The 24,009-nt window shown below is 42.9% G+C and overlaps 1 protein-coding gene across 1 annotated transcript in view; it reads left to right on the top strand.

The window, feature by feature from the left end:
• The window catches only part of LRMDA (leucine rich melanocyte differentiation associated), a 685,645-nt gene that overhangs the window by 625,144 nt on the left and 36,492 nt on the right, over positions 1–24,009 (top strand). Inside the window, exon 4 of the mRNA XM_058188088.1 lies at positions 10,078–10,217. Coding sequence (XP_058044071.1) covers positions 10,078–10,217 — 140 coding nt within the window. The remainder of the gene's footprint in view (positions 1–10,077; positions 10,218–24,009) is intronic.

The raw sequence follows: 24,009 nt of genomic DNA, 5'->3' as shown, positions 1-24,009 counted from the left end.
CCGTGCCTGCTCCATTTCCTTCTGAGTGTAGCATAGGCCCGATCTGAAATGGCCAGTCCAGGTTTTTGAGAGATTATCGGGACTGCAAAGCTCTAGCCACGAAACTGTGAGGCCTTGGCAGGGGAGAGAAATAACAGCAATCAAACCGTTAATTCGGTGTTAATGAATGCAATATTTGCATGCTGTAATACTGATTACATACTGATGTGCTCTTCATCAATATGTGTATTGTAATGATAACTATGGTTCTATTTTTTTTCTTAAATCCACAGTTTACTTAAATTGGTTGAGCATCTGTCATTTCAGCCACAGATCTACGAGGTATTATTATTCTTGGCCACATCAACTTTTTTAGAGGGAATATTCTATGCTATGCTATGCTATGCTATGCTATGCTATGCTATGCTATGCTATGCTATTCTTATTCCATTGCATATTCTATTCTATTCTATTCTAGTCTAGTCTAGTCTAGTCTAGTCTAGTCTAGTCTAGTCTAGTCTAGTCTAGTCTAGTCTAGTCTAGTCTAGTCTAGTCTAGTCTAGTCCAGTCCAGTCCAGTCCAGTCCAGTCTAGTCTAGTCTATAATAGAGTGGAGTGGGATGGGATGGGATGGAATGGAATGAAATGGAATAATATAGGATAGGATAGGATAGGATAGGATGTAGAATACAATACAATACAATACAATACAATAGGATAGATTTGAACAGAACAGAATGTAAAATAGAATGTAGAATAAAATAGAATGTGTTTTATATTATATTTATTATAAAATATATATTTTAATAGGATAGGATAGGACAGGACGGAACAGAAAGTAGAAACTGTGGTCACTTATTGGAAAACATCCATTTGTAAAGCAAACTAATGAAAGTGGTCAGCAACTATAGAGAATACAAGATGTTTCCTCCAAATCCAATCTCAAGAATAAGTCACTGAGGGACAGTTGAACAGGACACTTTTGATGGCCGTGCGGAAGACCTGTAAGGATATTGAGACATCTCCAGAGGAAGAGGGTCCCAAAACAGGGAACTGCTGTAGACAAGGTTTTCCTTCAGAGTTGGGCCTCCATTTCGATCTCTTGTGGGAACTTCTCCCTCAGCAGTCATCTCCCTTCACAAATCCATGTTGAGGAAATATCCCCTACGGTAGTTAAAGTATCAGAATTATGTAAAGTCAAATAAATCTAGTAAGACCTGGAGACTGATAGGTGCCAAGGGAAATGGTCGAGATATCAGGGACCTGGGATTCTAACCAGGTTACTTTAAGTCAAATTGACTCAAAAGAGGTAGGTGTGGTTCCAACCTGAAGCGTGGACGCCATTTCTTGCTGGCAGACTGTTCACTGCGTGGTTTGCATCAAATGCTTTAAAAACCCAAGTCAGAGGAGCCCAGGAGACAATCAAAGTCTCTGTTAGAGTTTGCAGCAATCCAACCAGCACACAAGGAAACAATTCAGCAGGATTCATTTATAAAAGAAACTTCTTTATATACAGTAATATAAAGCATGATGCATGTATACAATACCCATGCAGTAGTAGCCAGAAGCTCAGAATCCATAAGCAATAATGCAAGGACAAACCAAGTCTTTTATACATATGTCAAGCTAAGCCACGCCCAGGCTCCAAACTGTCTGACTCACCAAACAGTCCCCATTGGCTGACCTGTTGCCATGTCTATTCCAATTCATGACCTCTTATACACTGATAAGAATCTACAAGAGATTAGAAGTCTAACCTTATGATCAGTACAGTCCAATAAAGGGGAAAAAAGATTTATCTATGGAAATAAATATGATAATAGGGCAATCTGGAGAGTGATTACTTTTTGAGATGTTGCTTCTAAGTCACATTTTTAGCCTTTTCCTCTCACCCCTCTGAGATGACTATACAGGCTAGGAACAGAGGCTGTTTTAGTAACATCTTCATAAGCTTCCTTTGCTGATTATGTTAAGCAGGAATTTAAGAAGGAATTAACTAGACTGAAAGGAATTCCACATAGTAGTGTTAATACCCCTCAAGGCCTATTTGCCTGCAAACCTCTTATCAGGTCAATCTACAGAAGAAATTTTTGAACTGACAAATCCTAGAACGGTTGTGAGGAAAAAGTAACCCAGCCCTGAAGTGCTAGCAACTTCCTAATCAGCTAATAAATTCAGAATAATAGGAATAATTTTACAGAGATCATTGTTTTCCTTTAGCATAACATCTTTTGTAAGTTAGGTTCAGAAGGATGCAAGTAGCTAAGAACCTTCCAGAGTTTTCCATTCATTGTTTAGACCTTAGTTTATAAAAGACACTTCCTTGTCTTCTTCCTTCCTTCCTTCCTTCCTTCTTTCCTTCCTTCCTTCCTTCCCTCCCTCCCTCCCTCTCCCTCTCCCTCGCCTGCTTTCTTTCTTTCTTTCTTTCTTTCTTTCTTTCTTTCTTTCTTTCTTTCTTTCTTTCTTTCTTTCTTTCTTTCTTTCTTTCTTTCTTTCTTTCTTTCTTTCTTTCCTTCCTTCCTTCCTCCTCCTCCTCCCTCTCCCTCTCCCTCTCCTCGCCTGCTTTCTTTCTTTCTTTCTTTCTTTCTTTCTTTCTTTCTTTCTTTCTTTCTTTCTCTCTCTCTCTCTCTCTCTCTCTCTCTCTCTCTCTCTCTCTCTCTTTCCTTCCTTCCTTCCTTCCTTCCTTCCTTCCTTCCTTCCTTCCTTCCTTCCTTCCTTCCTTCCTTCCTTTCCATTGTCTTTTGTTTCATACTGGAGATTCATGCCAATAGGTTCTAGACAACATCTGTCCCATCTCTTATTGAATTCTTCTTCAACACAGCTTCCTCAATACAATTTCACAACTTCAAGGGTGAAAGCAGGACTTTCCCCTTTCCTGTTTCAGATTCTGGGTGAAAGGGCACTTGAAGTAGTAAGAAATGAAACACATTGGACTGTTAGTTACACTACAGAAAATTGTTGGAACTAAGCTGATAGCTTGGGGAACACTTTTGTCAGTGTAGCCCTAGAAAAGCTTTTTTGGATCACCTGAGTTGATGGTTATTTATTCTTCTGCCCTAAAACCAGACCTGTGGATAGTGTTGTGACCCAGGCCCAAGTAGGTAGTAGTAGACGCACTCAGTTCAAAAACAAAAAGACTTTATTAGAACAGCTGAGAACTCATTCTCAGCGTAGTCCAAACTAAATCAAAGCAAATTCTTCATAACACAATTCTTCAGTCTTATCACCAAACTGCCAAAAGCCTTTTCTTGGCAAAAGTTCAAAAGCAGAAGATGCTGACAAGAAATAAATGCAGCAAGACAAGGAGCAAGTCTATCAACGTTGTTTTCCAACGAAGAGCCCAAATGCCGTTGCTGATCTTTTAAGCCTTATGGGAGGGGCCAATCATCTCTTGGCCCTATTCCCGAGTCGTCCTCTTAGCTTTAGCTGCTCTTGCCTTCTGGCAGCTCTTCTCATGTGTGCATTAAGAACAGACTCTTCCTGTTCCTCTGCCTCATTACTGTCAGCCTCTGGAGGCTCCGGAGTCCGCACATCACTCCCCGATGGCCCTGGCTCCATCTCTGCCTCTGATGCAGAGCCCTCATCCAGGCTTTCCCCAGCCTCCAGGATGACCCATGTTCTTCCTCAGCCTCATCGCTGTCCGACTCCGCCGCTAATTCCGCAGACTGCTGGAGGACCACAACAGATAGCAGCATCTATACTGCAGTTCTTTGAAAGATCAGTGTGAGCCAGGCTGGAGTAAAACCTTTTCTGTTCTCCCTATTCTAGAACAGGGACTGTGTGCTTCTCGGTAGCCTCTCCTGAATGAGTCACCATTTTCATTGGTTTTCTCACCTAAGGCAGCCTTTCTCCAGCTTCTCAGTGACTCTTTCTTTGCAGGGATAGGAAAACAGATTCTGAAGGTTTATTCGTTGTGTTGGAAGAAATATCCATCTGGGTTCAGTTCCAAGTGGGGACAAAGACATTGGAAACATGGAGACTGCTTGGAAAGATGGTTTAATGGTGGTCAGGATCACATGGCTTGAGTTCCTGAACAGAAAAAAGGGGCGAGATCCTGTGTGCTCCCTGGCTTTATGCTTTCTCTGAGCTTTGAACTTTCTGGGGCACAGGAAGAATATCCTGATTGGTTGTCAGACTCCCAGGGGGTGGGAGTCTTAGCTAGCCTTGCTGGCTGATGTAATCTTCCCAGGTGTCATGTGGTGAGTTTCTGTTGCTAGATGGGTCCTATTATGTTGCAGATGATGATGGCCCTTTGACAAAGGTGGGGAGAATGAGTTTCTACTTCTGATCCATTGACAAAGGTGGGGGGAAATGAGTGAGCTTAGCTGAGGCTTTAATGGCCCATTGACAAAGGTGGGGGGGAGTCAGGAAGCTGCTTTGTCTTTAAAACATGTTTCTCCATTTCTCATCCAGGGAAATATATTCTGCCTTTTAAATATTTTCTAAAATATTTCATTCTTCTAGGAGGGGGTGGTGCTAAATTCCTACAGTTGTATACTTGAAAAGGAAAATCTAAAATGAAGCCATAAATAAGGGGCATTCAACGAGTCCGCTTGAACAGGAAGCTCATGAGAAATTTCTTCATAGCAGAGGAAGACGATGGAGGAGGAGGAATATAGAATAACAGAGTTGGAAGGGACGTTGGAGGTCTTCTAGTCCAGGGGTCTCCAACCTTGGCAACTTTAAGACTTGTGGACTTCAACTCCCAGAGTTCCTCAGCCAGCTTTGCTCTGGGAGTTGAAGTCCACAAGTCTTAAAGTTGCCAAGGTTGGAGACCCCTGTTCTAGTCCAACCCCCTGCTTAGGCAGGAAACCCTACACCACTTCAGACAAATGGCTATCCAACCCCTTCTTAAAAACTTCCAGTGCTGGAGCATTCACAACTTCTGGAGGCAAGCTGTTCCACTGATTAATTGTTCTCACTGTCAGGAAATTTCTCCTTAGTTCTTCTGAGTTGTTTCTCTCCTTGAGGAGTTTCCACCTATTGCTTCTTGTCCTGCCATCAGGTGCTTTGGAGAATAGCTTGACTCCCTTTTTTTGTGGTAACCCTGAAATATGTGGGGGGGGGGGAGGAGGAAGAGTGGGAGAAGGAAAAAAATGTTAGAAATCTTTACCACTGAAAAAAACAAGATCCCATTTTCCATGTGGTTTTTTTTTTAATCTGTAGGGAAAAGATTTATTTTTTTTGCCCTCTAAAAGGTTAAAAACAAACAAACAAGTTTTTCATAAGAGAGAGAGAATGACTTGTATGTCGTTGCTTCTTTGATCATATTTGGAACGCCTTCTAAATGAAAGCCAAAAGGAATTATTTGTGTTTGAGCTCCGCATCAAGCAAGCACACTTTCGCCCTGCGTATTAAAAAGAGAAGAAACCATCTTCTTTCACCAGGATCTTGTCTTGCATCTCTGCATTTCCTCGTTTGCCTCCAACAAATAAGATGTAAATTGGTATGCATATAGTCAAAGCAAGGCCTTGAAGGGCCAACATCTGTTTCTGCTTTGGGGCAATGCCACGACCCTTTAGTTATTGAGGTGAAAAAGTGGGGAATATTCCATCTGCAAGAGATAACAAAGATAACAGCAACACATACATCAAAGTCAAAGACAAGCAACCGAACCGACCTGAATTTGTTAAGAGAGCCACATAATAATTGTGGTGACAAACTCCAGAAACAAATGGATGAAACAAGGAACAGTTGATTGAAACCAATAATTTTGTGTCAAAAGTTGGAGAAAGGCCTTAATCTTAGGATGAACTTCGCTGTAGAAAAATTAATGTAATTATGATTTGGCAGAGCACATTCATGGATTTGAGATCTATGTGTATACTGTACTTTGTTTGTTTGCTTAGTAGTAAGTAACCAAGATGATTACTTGGGGACTGGAGGCTAAAACATGTGAAGAATGGTTGCAAGAACTGGGCATGGCTAGTCTAGTGAAGAGAAGGACCAGGGGAGACATGATAGCAGTCTTCCAATATTTGAGGGGCTGCCACAGAGAGGAAGGAGTCAAGCTATTTTCCAAGGCACCCGAAGGTCAGACAAGGAATAATGGATGGAAACTGATCAAGGAGAAATTCAACCCAGAAATAAGGAGAAATTTTCTGACAGTGACAACAATCAACCAACAGATCAGAAGTTGCCTTCAGAAATTGTGTGAGCTTCATCACTGGAGGCTTTCAAGAAGAGACTGGACTGCCGTCTGTCAAAAATGGTGCAGGGTCTGCTTAGGCAGGAGGATTGGACTAGATGACCTACAAGGTCCCTTCCAACTCTGTTAATCTATATCTAGTACTAATAGTAGTAATTGAATCCAAGTTTGAGATCATTCTTTCAAATATATTGTTAAATATGTAATCCTATTGCCTCTACAGCTACATCTTGAAACCACATCCTATTCCATCTTTACCCCAAAACTTTACCCCCAAAGTTGGAGGACAAGAATTTCTTTCCTGCTTCTTTAATAGTCCTCTGACCTGGGAGTGGGTGGGAGAGGGCAGTCTGGGAATAGCTGAGAACTACTAACTAGATCTTCATACAATCCTGCTTGTCTGAAAGTCCCAAAAGATTTGTAAGATCCCCATGAAACTCTAATAATCCCCAGTGGCAAATATATAGAACATAGAATAGTAAGAGTTGGATGGGAACTTGGAGGTCTTCTAGTCCAACCCCCTGCTCAACCAGGAGACCCTGTATCATTCTAGAAAAGTGGTTGTCCAGTCTCTTTTTGAAAGCCTCCAATGATGGAGCACCCACAACCCCTGAAGGCAAGCTGTTCAATGGGTTGATTTCTCTCACCATTAGGAAATTTCTCCTTAGTTCTAGGTTGCTTCTCTCTTTTATTGGTTTCCATCCCTTAATTCTTGTCTTGCCTTCAGGTGTTTTGGAGAATAGGTTGACTCTCTCTTCTTTGTGGCAGCCCCTGAAATACTGGAATACTGCTATCATGTTACCCTTCTAGTCCTTTTTTCTCTAGACTGGCCATACCCAATTCCTGTAACCATTCTTTGTATGTTTTATTTTTATCTTATGCAAAAATGCAGCAAATTCAGAAGAATTTACGAATTCCTTTTCACAGAATTTTAGATATAGAGAATGCATTGAATGAGGGGTCCTTGGTGCTCTCTGAGCTTGGTTGTTTCATTACCCAAATTATAGATCATGAGACGCATTCTTTTCCATATTTTTTTTAATTACTTCCTTCTCTTTAAACCAGGTCTTTGTTTAGTCAGTGCTTTAATAGCGGCTCCTTTAGTCAAGCATTTCTGCTAACAAACTTAACCTATTTCCCAAGATGCACCAATGGTATATTGAGGCAGTCATTTGACTCCGTTCCAAAATTCATTTTTCCAACCTGTTGTAATATATTTAGTGATGAATGTTCTGTGGAAGCAACTGCCTGTTGCCATGTTGGAAAAGTTTCATGGCTTCAGCAGTCGCTAACCATTTCCCCATACAGCATCCATCACTTTGTCAAAGTTTTTAATGTTTTGCAGATAGTCGGCTAGGAATGAAAAAGAAGCGAAGAGAAGAACAAGGAGGAAATAAATCCCAGGATCTTTCCATTTAAGCCAAAGAAAGAAAGAAAAAAAGTATTTCTTCTGCAAATAATTAATGTTGTTGTTCTTTAAATGGCTACACACACACACACACACACACTGCATGAGAATATGTGGGTATGTGTACACATGTCCTCATCTGTATATTATAATAATAATAATAATAATAATAATAATCATAATCATAATCATAATCATAATCATAATCATAATCATAATTTAATTTGTATACTGCCTTTCTCCCGAAGGACTCAGGGCAGTTTACAGCCAGAATAAAAATACAGCAATACATACAATATTAAAAACAAACATTAAAAAACTTATTAAATTTGGCCTAATATTAAAATACAAGTAACACTAAAAGTTAATATAAAATTTAAACCCCATAAAATCAGCTAAAAATTGAAATTAAAATTCAATCCAGTCCAGCAAGACGAAACAAATAAGTCTTAAGTTCGCGGCGAAAGGTCCGAAGGTCAGGTATTTGTTGAAGTCCAAGGGGAAGCTCGTTCCATAGGGTGGGAGCCCCCACAGAGAAGGCTCTTCCCCTGGGGGCCGCCAGTCGACATTGTTTGGCTGACGGCACCCTAAGGAGTCCCTCTCTGTGAGAACGCACAGGTCGCTGGGAGATACAAGATGGCAGCAGGCGGTCCCGTAAATATCCTGGTCCTAAGCCATGGAGCGCTTTAAAGGTGGTCACCAATACCTTGAAGCGCACCCGGAAGACAACAGGCAGCCAGTGCAGTCTGCGCAGGATGGGTGTTACATGGGAGCTCCGAACCTCTCCCTCATATATAGTGTGATGTTATATAATAAGATATGCTGGTGGGCGAAGTGTTAATTAAAAGTTTCCCTTTGGTTAATGTCATCAAATCCTTAATCCATGGCTCTGGATTATGCTGTTTGGCAGGAGTGCGAGAGGCACAATGTTGATTAAAAGCTTCCTACGTGTAAACAATACTCCAATCAAGAAACTGCCAAAGGAGCCAACAGCAAACAGCCCAACCAAAGAATCTCTAAGAGACACACACACACACACACACACACCCCAACACTGACAGGGCAAGCCACCAGAATATAAACTGACAGCAAACCCCACTCCTTACTAGCACTGATGATGTTACCTAGTTGGGTCATAAAACAAGAGCAAGAAAACAAGAAAGCTCAGAGAGCACTAAGGACCCCACAGTCCTCCTCTTCTTCTTCTTCTTCTTCCTCCTCCTCTCTGCAAACCCTTTAGCACTGATGGTATTACCTAGTTGAGTCATGAAATGTCTGCAAGAAAACCACCAACCTCAGAGGACCCCACACTCCTCCTCTTCCTCCTCCTCCTCTCAACAATCCTTCCTCCCTTCTAGCACTCATGATGTTACCTAGTTTGCAATGAAACATCTGCAGGAAAACAGCCAGGCTCAGGGAGCACTAAGGACCCCACAGTCCTCCTCCTCTTCCTTCTTCTCCTCCTCTCTGCAAACCCTTTAACACTGATGATGTTACCTAGTTGGGTCATGAAAACCAGCAACTTCCAAGGACCCCACATTCCTCCTCTTCCTCCTCCTCCTCCTCCTCTCTGAAAACCTTCCTCCCTTCTAGCTCTCATGATGTTACCTAGTTTGTAATGAAAGGTCTGCAAGAAAACAACCAAGCTCAGGGAACACCAATGACCCTTCCCCGAACCCTTAATCGGTATCCTTGGTTCATTTTTGGCACAGTGCAGGGGTGAAATGCTCCCGGTTAGGACTGGATCGCCCAATCCGGTAGCGATGGTAGTGGGTGGTTCGGAGAATTGGTAGCAAAAATCCCTGCCCCCACTCCCCGCATGCCCGGCTGAGCCACACAATCATCAGAGGTGTTTTGTTTTGTTTTTACTTTTAAAAGCATTTTTTCTTTGGCCAAAAAAGTGGTTTTAAAAGTTAAAAAAAAAAAAGCCTGTGATGTTCACGCAGCTCAGCTGGGATCGTCTGAACTTTTTAAAAAGCATTTTTTTCTCAACCTCTTCGGCCGAAGAGGCTGTAAAAAAATGCTTTTGAAGGATTCTGGCGATCAGGCAACTCAGCTGGGATCGTCAGAACCCTTTAAAAGCATTTTTTTCTACAAGCTCTTCAGCCGAAGAGGTAATAAAAATGCTTTTAAAAGGCTCCTCTGGCGATCCCAGCTTTGTTTCCTGATCATCAGAGGCTTTTAAAAGCATTTTTTACAACCTCTCGAAGAGGTTGTAAAAAAATGCTTTTAAAGTAAAAAAAAAAAGTTGGCCACACCTACCCAGTCACATTACCCCCATCACCACCAAGCCACGCCCACAGAACCGGTAGTAACAAAGTTTACATTTCACCCCAGGCACGGTGTTTATGAAAAGCTTCCTACTTGTTTATCTATTTATTTATTAAACTTATTTGCCACCCATTTCACAACAAATGGCATTCGAATCCTTGATCCTTGCTTTGGGACCATGCTGGAGGGCAGGGGTGGGAGAGGCGCAATGTTGATTAAAACTTTCCCTGTTGTTTACGGTCACGGAATCCTTAACCCACACCCTTGGATACATAACAGAGCTGGAAGGCTTGCTGGATCACTTGGCTGAAGTAGCACCTTCCCTGGAGTTTCTTAGTTTGCTGGGAAATTCGGCTTGTCCAAATGAGCTGGTCTGCAAAGACAAAGATGAGGGAGACTACCAGAGATACAGGTGAGTACCTTGGACTTTGCCTGTGGTTAACTGCGGCTCCTGAGATGAAATAGAAAATAATTTAGGGGAACTGATGGTCTATTAAATGTTACCAGCTATGACACAGGACTCTTTTAGATGAAAGTACAACTCAATCAAGGGAGCAAGATGCTCCAGATCCAAGATCCCATATTTCAAAGATGCTTTATGAGATCTTAAACTAAGGTGTACTTCCTCTACCTTCTCTCATGCAGGGGGGAAACCAGTGTACCCCATTTTCCCAAAGCTAAGGAAATAGAAAGAAGAGGGGGAGGGGTGTATTGTCCCACTGAAAACAGGGAATGAGTTCCATGAGTTTAGACTTGCTAGGATCTCTCACTGCCTGATATAAAGGTATCCAATCCAGAGTGTCAGAGTTTGCAGCCGTAATCATATCTAGAAAGCACACACAGATAACTGATCCAGCAGGATTCATTAACTTCTCTTTATACCAGGGGTCTCCAACCTTGGCAACTTTAAGCCTGGAGGACTTCAACTCCGAGAATTCCCCAGCCAGCTTTGAAGTCCTCCAGGCTTAAAGTTGCCAAGGTTTATAGAGACCCCTGCTTTATATATAATATAACACATAAGTAAATGTATAATACTAATGGCAGGTTCTTCCAATGTGCGTAGTAGTTACAAGCAAACACAGGCAAGAGGAGAGAAATTTTCAGTTTCAGTCAGCAGACCAGTTTCAGTTTCAGAGCTGAACTAAGCCACGCCCAGGCTCCTTACTGTCTCAGCTCCCATTGGCTGCCCTCGTTACTAAAGCCCTATTCATTGGCTGACCTTGTTACCAAGTCTCTGCCAGCCATGAATACATTTGACACAGGGATCATCACACACTGGACTATGAAGAACAATTATATTGCATTGTGGGAAGAAATATCCATCTGGTTCACTTCCAAGCTGGGAGAAAGCAGAACCACATGGGTTTGCGATTCTGGGCAGCCGACCACATGGAGTTGAAAGGGAGTCGGCTTATACCTTCTTTTGCACTTGAACTTCCTGTTCCTGTGCAAGAACATGTATTCTATTGGTTATTGTTAGATTATTATGGAGTCATGTTGAGGTTATGTAGAGGACATAACTGGCTCTATAGACAAAAGAGGAAATGTAAATCCTAGGTGCTTGTCTAAGCTAATTTTGCCAACCTTTTTTTGTTGTTGCTTATCTGAGTGGCTGCCTTTATCCAGCCTTTTGGAATGGATTACCAAATCTGCATTTCTAAAAGCTGACCTCTTTAGTTTTTGCTTATATCTGGTTTCTGGATAGGCTGGTCCAATCTTACTTAATGGGCACAAAATATTTGCTGGGGGCTATGAAGAAATACTGAGTCTACTTTCTGTCTTTAAAAACACACACACGTTTCTCCATTAGGGAAATATAATATTCTGCCTTTTTAATATTTCCCAAAATATTTCATTCTTCTGGGGGGGGGGTGCTGACTTTCTACAGCATCACTTACTAAGTCACTTTTGGGTTGAAAGGATTAGCCGGTGACATCACCATTGCCCAGGGGACACCCAGTTGGCAGCTCCTTTCATGTCCCTGGAAGGAGCTGGAATGAAGGACGGGAGCTCACCCTAGCCCACAGCAGGACTTGGGTCTCGAACGTGGACTTGCTAACCTTCAACCCAGGGTCCTAGCCATGCAAGCCACTGTGGTCCTATAGAACAATTATATACAACATACAGATAGATGACCCTCGGAAAGCAATCTGATAGTAACTTCCCCTGTGCAGATTTCGTTAACATCCCCTCCATTGTATAAATTGTTCACCTCCATACAGTGCCTTTGAGCCAGGGTGGCACAGTGGTTAGAGTGCAGTACTGCAGGCTACTTCTACTGACCGCTTGGCTACCTGCAATCTCACCAGGCTCAAGGTTGACTCAGCCTTCCATTCTTCCGAGGTGGGTAAAATGAGGACCCGGATTGTTGGGGGCCAGATGCTGACTCTGTAAACTGCTTAGAGAGGGCTGTAAAGCACTGTGAAGTGGTATATAAGTCTAAGGGCTATTGCTATTGCATTCCGCCAGCTTTTCTTTGAGCCAAGATTTTGCAAATTCTATCCTCCTCATAATAGATTCCCTACCAAAGCAGCCATTCATTGCAAACCACTGACTCAGCAAAGTTCTCTTGGAAACAGCAGCACCACCCAAACTCTCAACAGCCTCCTGCATTTCCATAAATTATCACACAAGGCAGCACCAAGCATCACCAATTATGCTTTCGGGTTCCAGCCCTTTCTTTAAAAAAAAAGGCTACATCAAATTGATAGCAGAATAGGTGCATGCATGATTTCATATTAGCATTCAAGGAAACAAGCAGAAGAAAAAAGGGGCCTAGAATATGCAACGGAGCTCCCCAAAATTTGGAATGAATTGTTTTGAAAGTCCGCTTTCCATTTGTAATCGTTAAGCCAACCAAGTTCTGTTTCTCTCTAGCCCTGTCTGGTATAATTGGCTGCCAGTGTTAAAGAATCCTCAGAGCAGGCAGAAAGATAGGAATTATTACTGCACTTTCAAAGAAAACCATGCATGCTGTGCATAATTTGTACCTCTTCAGTTGTCTTAAGGTGATATAGTCTATGTATATGTGGGGTACGTGAGCTCTTTTAGACACAATAACAATATCAGCACAGAACAGTTTGGGATTTTATGCCTGTTGAATCTCCATGCTTCGTTGTGCCTGTGGGGGAGGCTGTATTGTACACGTTAATTACTTTCTATTTTTCCCATCAGAGTTTCAGCTTTTAAAGCACTGGTCAAGGCTAAGCCTATTTTCTTGTCTGAAATCTTAAATTATTCTTTAGGGAATAGCCCAGTTTCCAATTCTCACATGTGTTTACATTTGAGCAGCATACTTCCAGGGCATTCTTAGGTCCACCAAAACCAGAGCTATATAAGGACTTGAATTGCTCACCCTTGAAGTCTTAAACGATCTTCAAGAAAGCACGGTTGGACCCAACGGCAATGCCAATTGTTGTCCTGTTTTCAAGTTTGCCCCCTGTTTTTGATAAGGTTGTTCAGAAGCGGTTGGGCTATTGGAGGAAGCAGATTGTGTGTGTTCCCCCTTTTCAATATGGGGTCACATTTGGGAATAGTGCTGAGAGATGGCATTGGTTGGATTTGCTAATGATCTCTGGTAGGACCAGGACAGAGACTCTCTTTGGCTTCTTAGAATAGAATAAATTTTTTTATTGGCCAAGTGTGATTGGACACACAAGGAATTTGTCTTGGTGCATATGCTCTCAGTGTACATAAAAGAAAAGATACGTTCATCAAGGTACAACATTTACAACACAAATGATGGTCAATATATCAATATAAATCATAAGGATTGCCAGCAACAAAGTTACAGTCATACAGTCATAAGTGGAAAGAGATTGGTGATGGGAACGATGAGAAGATTAATAGTAGTGCAGATTTAGTAAATAGTTTGACAGTGTTGAGGGAATTATTTGTTTAGCAGAGTGATGGCCTTCTGGAAAAAACTGTTCTTGTGTCTAGTTGTTCTGTTGTGCAGTGCTCTATAGCGTCGTTTTGAGGGTAGGAGTTGAAACAGTTTATGTCCTGGATGTGAGGGATCTGTAAATATTTTCACGGCCCTCTTCTTGATTCGTGCAGTATACAGGTCCTCAATGGAAGGCAGGTTGGTAGCAATTATTTTTTCTGCAGTTCTAATTATCCTCTGAAGTCTGTGTCTTTCTTGTTGGGTTGCAGAACTGAATCAGACAGTTATAGAGGTGCAAATGACAGACTCAATAATTCCTCTGTAGAACTGAATCAGCAGCTCCTTGGTGTCGTGTCCCACTCCTCCGCTGACGGCTGGGTCCGGGAAATCCGAATCAGGCGTGCCTCTGCAGCTCTGCCCAAAGTCCTAGCAAAGTCCTCAGAGCAGGCAGGAGACCAGTAAGTGACTTCAGCAAGATAAGTTTGACTTTTGCCTGACTCAGAGACTGCCAGAAAGTAGATCCTTTATATAGGCCATGGGGTGTGGCTCCATGACTCAGCACTCATTAAGGCCTGCCCCTCCCTTCCCTCTGCAGCCTCCGCCTCTCCAATCTTCTGATGCGAGGGTCACACCAATCAGCTGTTGGTAATAAACCCTCCTCAGGCTCACCTGCTGTGGAGGAGGGGGAGGGGTCTAGCTGCTCCGTTTGCCTGGGCATGGAGTCAGGGCTGGGGCAGGGAGATTCTCCTTCTGCAGTTTGTGTGGGCATGGAGCCAGGACTGGGACCGGGAGGCATACATTCCTCAGTGTGCGGGAGCAGGTAAGAAGGCCCCGGCTGCTCTGAGGGTGGGCAAGACACAACACTTGGGCAGTTTGAGCTTCCTGAGTTGGCGCAGAAAGAACATTCTTTGTTGTCCTTTTTTAATGATGTTTTTGATGTTAGCTGTCCATTTTAGATCTTGCGATATGATAGAACCTAGAAATTTAAAGGTTTCTACTGTTGATACTGTGTTGTCTAGTACTGTGAGAGGTTGAAGTATGGAAGGGTTCCTCCTAAAATGTTCTACCACCATTTCTATGGTTTTGAATGTGTTCAGTTCCAGATTGTTTTGGTTGTACTACAAGGCTAGTCGTTCGACCTCTCGTCTATATGCGGATTCGTCATTGTCTCAAATGAGACCAATCACTGTTTTGTCATCTGCGAACTTCAGTAGCTTAACAGATGGATCATTGGAGATGCAGTCATTGGTATACAGAGAGAAGAGAAGTGGGGAGAGCACACAGCCTTGGGGGCCCCCTGTGCTAATTGTACAGGTATCTGATGTGATCCTGCTTAGCTTCACCTGCTGCTTCCTGTTTGTTAGGAAGCTTGTGATCCACTTACAAGTCTGTTCCGGTACCTGTAGCTGGTTTAGCTTAATTAGAAGAATGTCTGGAATGATGGTACTGAATGCTGAACTAAAGTCTTCAAAAAGGACCTTTTCTTGGTGACCTTCTATATCATCAGTCATAGCATTCTTCTAGACCTGCTCAGGTGGTTAGGAATGGGATGCATGGTGCTGTAGAGGTTCCCTTTCACCCAGGGTAAATTCCCATCAGTGTTTCTGGGATGGGGAAAGAGGTCTAGATATAAGCCCCTCCTGTTCTGACCCAGGCTTCCCTAAAAAGCACGAAGCAGCGTCTTGGTCCCGGCAAAACCCCTTTTATTTACATGACTGTGAATTCCTTTCATTCACAGTTGGCAAGGCCTGGCAAACAGTCTTTCAAAGGAATATTTATCAACACAGACCGTATCTAGCTTGGAATGCTGCCATGGAAATAGTTTCCAAATGCAGTGCAAGGCAAAACTTGGCACAGAGTCTCTGAGAGTCTCACACAGATCTTCCCACTCTTGAAATGACCCACCAAACAAATTGTTTTCTGCAAAAGCCCACTCCCCATTCACGTCTCTTTTGTTTCCTATGGGAGGGGCCAATCACCTCTAAGGTGTGGCTGTCACGGTTCCAAGCAACACCCCCAATGAAATCAAACTCCTCTTGTAATTCCTCAAACCTAACTTTTATTAGAGATGTCATATTGGCACATCTGGGAAAAACCCGAATCTGAGAGCTTCTGGGTTTTCCTCACCCAAATGAAAGTTCAAGACCTTGCCCACTTCTCCCACATGTCCACCACTGCTCGAATAAGTTCCTTCAGGAACAGTAGACATCCTCCACTTTCTTCTCTGCACAGCTGTGAGACACCATGGCTTTGAACTTCTCTGTAAAGTTTTGTTATGTCTAATTTACTTCACTCATGCAATCCTCCCTCCCAACTTCCCACGGTAGGATTGTGGCAGGCCTGAATCCTCAAGGCACAAAGGTAATATGGCTTCCAGGCATGACAGTGGCTTTACTCCCAAGTCGACCCTGCTTCAAGTTGTTCTTCTCTTCTGGCAGCTCTGTGCATGCGCCCCCTGAGAATAGGCTCAGCTGTTCCTCTGCCTCACTGTTGTCTAGCTCCCTCTCTGCCTCCAATGCAGAGCCCTCGTCTGACCTTTCCCCAGCCCCCGGGACTGGCCCATGTTCCTCCCCAACCTCCTCACTGTCCGACTCTGTTGACAGCTTCGCTGGCCGCTGGCAGGCCACAATACCTTGCCGAAGAGCCAGCGCTGTCCAAAGACGTCTCTGTGGTCATGTGGCTGGCATGACTAAATGCCAAAGGCGTATGGAACACTGTTACCTTCTCACCAAAGGTGGTCCCTATTTTTCTACTTGCATTTTTTACGTGCTTTTGAACTGCTAGGTTGGCAGAAGCTGAGACAAGTAACAGGAGTTCACCCCATTATGGTGAAGGATTGGAACTACTGAAATGCCGACATTTTGATCGACAAGCTCAGTGTCTTAGCCACTGAGCCACCTTGTCCGTCATATATATGTATGTATATATGTATGTATATGTACATACATATATGAATTAGAATCAGAATTTTTTTATTGGCCAAGTGTGATTGGACACACAAGGAATGTGTATGTATGTATGTATGTATGTATGTATGTATGTATGTATGTATGTAAGTATGTATATATTTTATATATTTTGTAAATGCTCCAACACTGGAAATTTTTAAGAAAATGTTGGATAACCATCTGTCTGAAATGGTGTAGGGTTTCCTGCCTGGGCAGGGGGTTGGACTAGAAGGCCTCCAAGGTCCCTTCCAACTCTGTTGTTGTTGTTGTTGTTATTGTTATTGTTATTATTATTATATGTGCATGTGTGTGTGTGTGTGTGTGTGTATAGACACAAGCAAAAAATTTACTTAACTGAAATTTAACCCTGATTCTTCATACCTGACAGTTTCTGACTACATTCAGTCCGATGATCAGAAGTGACACATGGCTTTGGGGTGGAAGTTCAAATGGCATAGGGCTATTCTAGAGCAGGGGTCCCCAACCCCCAGTACATGGACCAACACCAGGCCTCGGCATGCCAGAAACTGGGTCGCATAAACAAGTGAAGCCCCATCCATGCAAAATGACGCCCCTTCTAGTCTGCAGATAAACCTCTCTCCATGGAACCGGTCCCTGGTGCCCAAAAAGTTGGTGCGGGCACTGTCTAGAGCAGGGGTCTGCAACCTTAAACACTCAAAAGAGCCATTTGGACCTGTTTTCTAGAGAAAAGAAAACACCGGGAGCCACAAATCCCTTCCCATGCCTGACTATTTCTTCCGCAAAACTAGCATATATAGTTGAATTAAACATTCTGTTTTCTTCTGAAACTTTTCTTGGATTTATCCATAATTGGCCTATCGGGGGTTGAAAAGCTCAAGAAATCGTTTGCTGGTGGGTGTCACACATTGGTGGTTGTGACACATATTTTCAGTGACAGGGAGCCACAGCAGAGGGGTGAAAGAGCCACATGCGGCTCCAGAGCCACAGGTTGCTGACCCCTGGCCTAGTGTTTGGTATACTTTGTTAGCTCTCTCAAAGGGGCAGGAATAACAGAATAACATAATTGAAATGGACCTTGGCAATGGACCATAGACTAGAATAGAATAACAGAGCTGGAAAGGACCTTGTAGGTCATCTAGTCCAAAGTTCCCCAAACTTTCCAGGTTGGTGGTCTGGATCGGGGGGGCAGGGGGAAAGAGGGGATGATTTTGTGGGAGGGGCAAGTGTATGTGTGCTTCTGATTATTGCACGAGTAGGGCCAGCCCTTCCTGTGATCCACTGGCGATTGGCCCGCAGTCCGGTAGTGGGCCATGTACCTGTCATGTCCCACTCCTCCACTGACGGCCGGGTCAGGGAAATCCGAATCAGGCGTGCCTCTGCAGCTCTGCCAAAGTCCTAGCAAAGTCCTCAAGGCAGGCAGGAGACCAGAAAGTGACTTCAGCAAGATATGTTTAGACTTTGCCTGACTCAGAGACTGCCAGAAAGCAGGTCCTTTATATAGGCCATGGGGTGTGGCTCCATGACTCAGCACTTATCCAGGCCTGCCCCTCCCTTCCTTCTGACGCCGCCGCCTATCAATTCTTCTGAAGCGAGGGTCACTCCAATCGGCAGCTGTTGGTAATTGACCTTCCTCAGGCTCACATGCTGTGGAGGAGGGGGAGGGGTCTAGTTGCTCCGTTTGCCTGGGCATGGAGCTGGGGGCTGGAGATACTTGCTCTTCTTCAGCCTGTCTGGACATGGAGCCAGGGCTGGGGCCGGGAGATGCCCCCTCCTCAGCCTGTCTGGGCATGGAGCCAGGGGCTGGGGCCGAAAGGCATGCTAGGACATTCTTCAGCGTTCGGAAGCAGATAAGCAGACCCCAGCTGTGGTGAGATTGGGCGAGACACAACAGTACCACAGGTTGGGTCACCCCTGGTCCAGCCCAACCCCTTCCACAAGCAGGAGACCCTATACCATTCCAGATAGTCTCTTCTTAAGGAACCTCCAGTGATGAAGCACCCACAACTTCTGGTGGCAAGAAGTTCCACTGGTTAATTGTTCTCGCTGTCAGGAAATTTCTCCTTAGTTCTAGGTTGCTAGGAATGTCATAGAAGGTTTACAGGTGGAACTCAAGAAGACTCAGGTTGACGGATCCCTGTGTTTGAAATGCAGAAAATTCACATCCTTCACCACCGTGTCTTTCTCTATGTTCCATATCCATCATTTCTCCCTTCGCCCATCACATTTGATGACTTAATGATAACTAAGACAAAACAACAACCACCAGCTAATTTCCTATACAGGTTGTCCTCAACTTCTGACCACAACTTAGCCCAAAATGGATGTTGCTAAGTGAGAAATTTGTTAAGAGAGTTTTGCCCCATTTTACGACTTTTCTCACCACATTTCTTAAGTGAATTGCTGCAGTTCTTAAGTTAGTCACATGATTGTTAAGTGAACCTGGTTTCCCCATTGACTTTGCTTGTCAGAAGGTCACTAAAGGGGATCACATGATTCCAGGACATTGCAACTCTCAGAAATGTGAGTCAGTTGTCAAGCACCCTAATATAAATCATGTGTCCATGGGGATGCTAACCATTGGTTCATTAAGTGTGAAAAATGGTCATTAGGTCATTTGGGTATGTCTAGCCTAGTGATGTGGTACTGCAGTGGCTAAGACGCTGAGCTTGTCGATCGAAAGGTCGGCAGTTCAGCGGTTCGAATCCCTAGTGCTGCGTACCGGAGTGAGCTCCTGTTACTTGTCCCAGCTTCTGCCAACCTAGCAGTTCGAAAGCATGTAAAAAATGCAAGTAAAAAAATAGGGACCACCTTTGGTGGGAAGGTAACAGCGTTCCGTGCGCCTTTGGCGTCGAGACATGCCAGCCACATGACCATGGAGACATCTTGGAACAGCGCTGGCTCTTTGGCTTAGAAACAGAGATGAGCACTGCCCCCTAGAGCTGGGAAAGACTAGCATACATGTGCGAGGGGAACCTTTACCTTTACCTAATCTAGTGAAGAGAAGGACTAGGGCAGGGGTCTCCAACCTTGGTCCCTTTAAGACTTGTGGACTTCAACTCACAGAGTCCCTCAGCCAGCAAGGCTGGCTGAGGAACTCGGGGAGTTGAAGTCCACAACTCTTAAAGTTGCCAAGGTTGGAGACCCCTGGACTAGGGGAAAGATGATAGCAGTGTTCCAATATTTGAAGGGCTGCCACAAAGAAGACAAGGTCAACCTTTTTGCCAAAACACCAGAAGGCAAGAGAAGAAGAAATGGATGGAAGCTTGCTAAGAGACACCCAATCTAGAACTAAGAAATTTCCTGAGGGTGAGAACAATTAACCAGTGGAACGGCTCATCTTCAAAAGTTGTGGATGCTCCATCACTGGCGCTTTTTAAGAAGAGATTGGACAGACATTTGTCCAGAATGGTATAAGGTCTCCCGCTTGTGCAAGGGGTTGGACTAGAAGACCTCCAAGGTCCCTTCCAACTCTGTTATTCTGTTATTCTGAATCTGTTTTCTGAATTGGCCTTTGAACCAGATTTGGGATCACTGCCAAATCTACCACATCTGTGGTATCTACTAGCATAAGGGAAATAAATACTACTACTGGCATATCACACATATATTCTGAGAAGCTGCATCCAAAAAGGTAATTATATTATTTCGTAGTATAAGATATATGACCTGTACCATAATGTCTTCAACAAGTGATATAGTTTCAAATCTGGAAAGGATAACACTGTTGTTTCATTTATGCTCAGCACGTGAGCGATAATGACTTCCACGTTCAGGGTTTCCGATTTTTTTTAAAAAATAAATAAATTTAAAACTATAGTCTAGAGATTTGTTTGCATATTCACATGCCAATTTCTGCGTTTGGGCTAAATACCTTCGCGCCACCTTACCCTTAAACTGTAAAGCACCAAAATCCAAAAATGTGGTTTCATAGTGTAATTTATGAGATATTTTCACCGGCAGAATTCCTTAAAAATGAATGATATCTTTGTAGTTTACTGTTTTTCATTTTAAGGACATTTTTCTGACAATGCCTAACCTATTAATCATTTAAGCAAAAGGAGCTCCTTAAAGGAACTGTTCAGAGGCGAGCCTCCATGGTTCATTTAATGCTGTCTAGGAAAAAAAAAACCAGCAACCCTTGTTGAGTGACATTCTCTGCAGTTATGTGATGTAATATTTATAATATGTCACACAGCCATACATCAAAACAAACATGTCTGTTGTTGCATTTGTTAGCAAAATGTTGATTGTTGAAAAGGAAAAGAGGGTCAGGATAAGCTTTGGTGCATTATTTATGGCAGGTCATTATATGAAACCTTGGGAAACTCTAGCCAATTGGGGGAATATTGTTTCTCTTGGCCTAAACTTTTCCGGGTTATTTTAAATTAATTTGATTGTGATTTGTATTGTATCAGATTCCATGGAAATCCAAGTTAATGTCTCTGTTGCTTTCTGCTTTTTTCTGTAGGTTAGCATTTCTTGTTTTCCTTGCAAACTAAGGCAAGTGTTAAGCAAAATGCATAATATCACGTGAATAGTATCAAATTTGTCAAGGCACCATGACTAGGGGGCTAGTATTTAATAAGCAACATCTAAAAAGTAATGATCAAAGATTAAATAAACAAAATAGGACTAAAATTCAACATCGATATGACTGAGGGGCAAACAAATATCAAACCATATATTTTTAATCTCATATCAAATGCTTTCCATCTATAAAGAAATAAAAACATAGGAATGGATTTCTTTTTCTGTTCTTCCTTCCTCCCCCGTGCAAAATCTTAAGACTTCAACACCAATTAGTATTTATAAAACCATCTGCAACTATTTATCATAAGGTGCTGGGTTGTGATGCTCCTTAATTTATGAATGTATCCTGAATGAATGAGCCATTCTGAAGTCTGTGCTGGTTTTTGTTCAATCCGCCCTTGGTGCGGATTATATGATGTGAGCCTAAAAGCAGAATAATGTGAAATAAAAATAAATATGATGTAAGCCTAAAAGCAGAATAATGTGAAATAAAAATAAAATAATGAGTTCTACCTAGGGGAAAACAGGAACTGTTATTCAAGAAATAGCAATACTGCTTGACTAAGCAAAACAAGGAGCAGGGACTGCAATATTTGGCGCATAAGGATAAACAACAGCCCGATTATGTAATGAGCAAACAATCAAATATACTTATTTATGCAGTATTCAACCAGTTAGGGTACCACTTCCTTGATTGCACTGTTACTCCGGTAGCCATTAAAAAAAAAAATTGCACCAATTTTTCATGCCATGTTTTGACATGAGATGGATCCCTAGTGATCAGATGATGTCATAGAGTGGCTAGGAAACAGGATGAGACTGCCAACTCTGAGCAATCCCATTTATCTCAATGGCCTCTTAGAATGGGGGAAATGTTGTTCCAAGACATTGAATGAGGAAGAAAGAAGGACACAGCCTAGTGGTATCCAGAGACTGACATTGCATGGTTATGTTTTGGTCAGTGGTGGGTTTCACATTACGTTACTACCGGTTCGGCGCATGTGTGCACACACTTGCTTCGTGCACATGCGCGTCTGCCTTCTACATATGCACCCGGCCTTCCGTGCATGTGCTTTGCTCAAGCATGCACCTTCTGTGCATGTGCTCGGCCTCAAAAACATGCCTGGATAGGATGGCATAGAGCTTGGGGGGGGGCAGTCCACCCGCGATTTCTGCTACCGGTTCGGGAAAATCGGTCCAAACCGGCTGAAATACCACCTCTGGTTTTAGTAGCACAAAACATAACCATGCAAAAGACTTTCTGGCACAGTCTTCTTCACCTCCTCTTCAAATACGTCTCATAGATGGCATACAATTTTTTCAGTGGTGGGAAAGCTTCCACAAATAAATTGTTTGGCCATTCCTAAATCTGTACATGACAGCATCCTCTCGTATATAGTGTGCAGGCATTCAGAGACTCCTGTAGACACTGAGAACCCCAAAACAGGCTCGAAAAATCCCCAGGAACGGAAGCCATTTTGTAGAGTTGTAACCATTGGAAAGCTCTAACCGGAGCAACCTACTAAGTCCCTCCCTTTGTTGCCTAAAAGGATAAATGCCTGTTAGTAACGTTTAACCTCCTTCCTGTGACTGGCCCCCATGTGAAATGAAACTTCCTGAATTGACTGAGCTCTATGCATTGCCAATTTTCTAAGGACATTATAGACTGGAGGAGAGGTTTCTCAGGCAGAGATAAATTGGCCTTGAAAGACTTGCTTGGGATATGTGGTGGTTTTTTTTCCTCTCTCCAGAACACACTGCTTTCTCTTACCAGGGTAGATAATAACCTTCTCTGACAAATCTGTGCAAAGGAAAAGAGGAAGGAGGAGGAGGAGAATAAGAAGAAAGAGAGAAAGAGAGAGAGGTGTTGGTAGATTTCCTAGCCTTCAGGAACGCTGAAGGGAGTCCAGAGCTGACATTAAATGTTCTATACATCAAATGTAAAACAGAGATGGATCCTTTTTCATTAAGCAGCGGTCCCTTAACTAGCAATTTTCTAAGTTGAAAGCCGTTGCAGTATGTCATGCAATTTATAGATCCCGGTGCCTGCCATAAAATGTTTTATGATAGCTTCATTCCCGTGTTATTAGTGGCTGTCTGCTTCTGAGAGGCACAGCCATTTGATAATAGTCTTAAAGCACCCCAAATTACTTACCTGCGAGCCACATTCCAGATCGTGTTTTGTTGACAGTTTGAATAAGTTTCATGTCCTTGTGTTATACTTTGCCTTCAAAACAAAGTGTTGGGAAATCCTCAATAACTCCTTGGCAGCTGACAGAGGCCTATCATTGGGTTTAACCCTCGGGAGGGGTAGGTTATCTTGGGGAGTTAACCTTTTTGCATTGTTAACTGGAGTGTTTTATGCACAGGCAACTGTTGTGATAACCCCGTAACCGAAGCCATACATCACAGTAAAGAGATCTGGAGTGACAAATAACTCTGGATAAAATTTACAAGGCCTGAATGTATATTGTTCTTGGGTGTTCTTGAGGTTTTTCCGCCTTTTCGTTTTTCATAAGAATTAGGGTTGTGTTTAGACTACAGTTTTGTCTTCAAATGGAGATACACTGTTTATTTTATTTAATACCCATGCTCCGTTTTCTAGTAGAAGAACGAGAAAATAGTATTCATAGATTAAGGCTGCATGTGTGGGAATAGAGTCTTTAGTAAATTTATGCAACTGTAACTGATTCTATGTGGAAAATGCACTTATAGAGTTGATTTAGATGTTTACATATCCTATTGACCAGGATCTCCAACCTTGGTCCCTTTAAGACTTGTGGACTTCAACTCCCAGAGTTCCTCAGCCAGAGTCCCTCAGCTTTGCTGGCTGAGGGACTCTGGGAGTTGAAGTCCAC

The sequence above is a fragment of the Ahaetulla prasina genome, chromosome 6, assembly GCF_028640845.1.
Source record: "Ahaetulla prasina isolate Xishuangbanna chromosome 6, ASM2864084v1, whole genome shotgun sequence".
Classification (NCBI taxonomy): domain Eukaryota; kingdom Metazoa; phylum Chordata; class Lepidosauria; order Squamata; family Colubridae; genus Ahaetulla; species Ahaetulla prasina.
The sequence above is the reverse complement of the archived record's forward strand: the minus strand, read 5'-3'. Positions and strand labels throughout refer to the sequence as shown.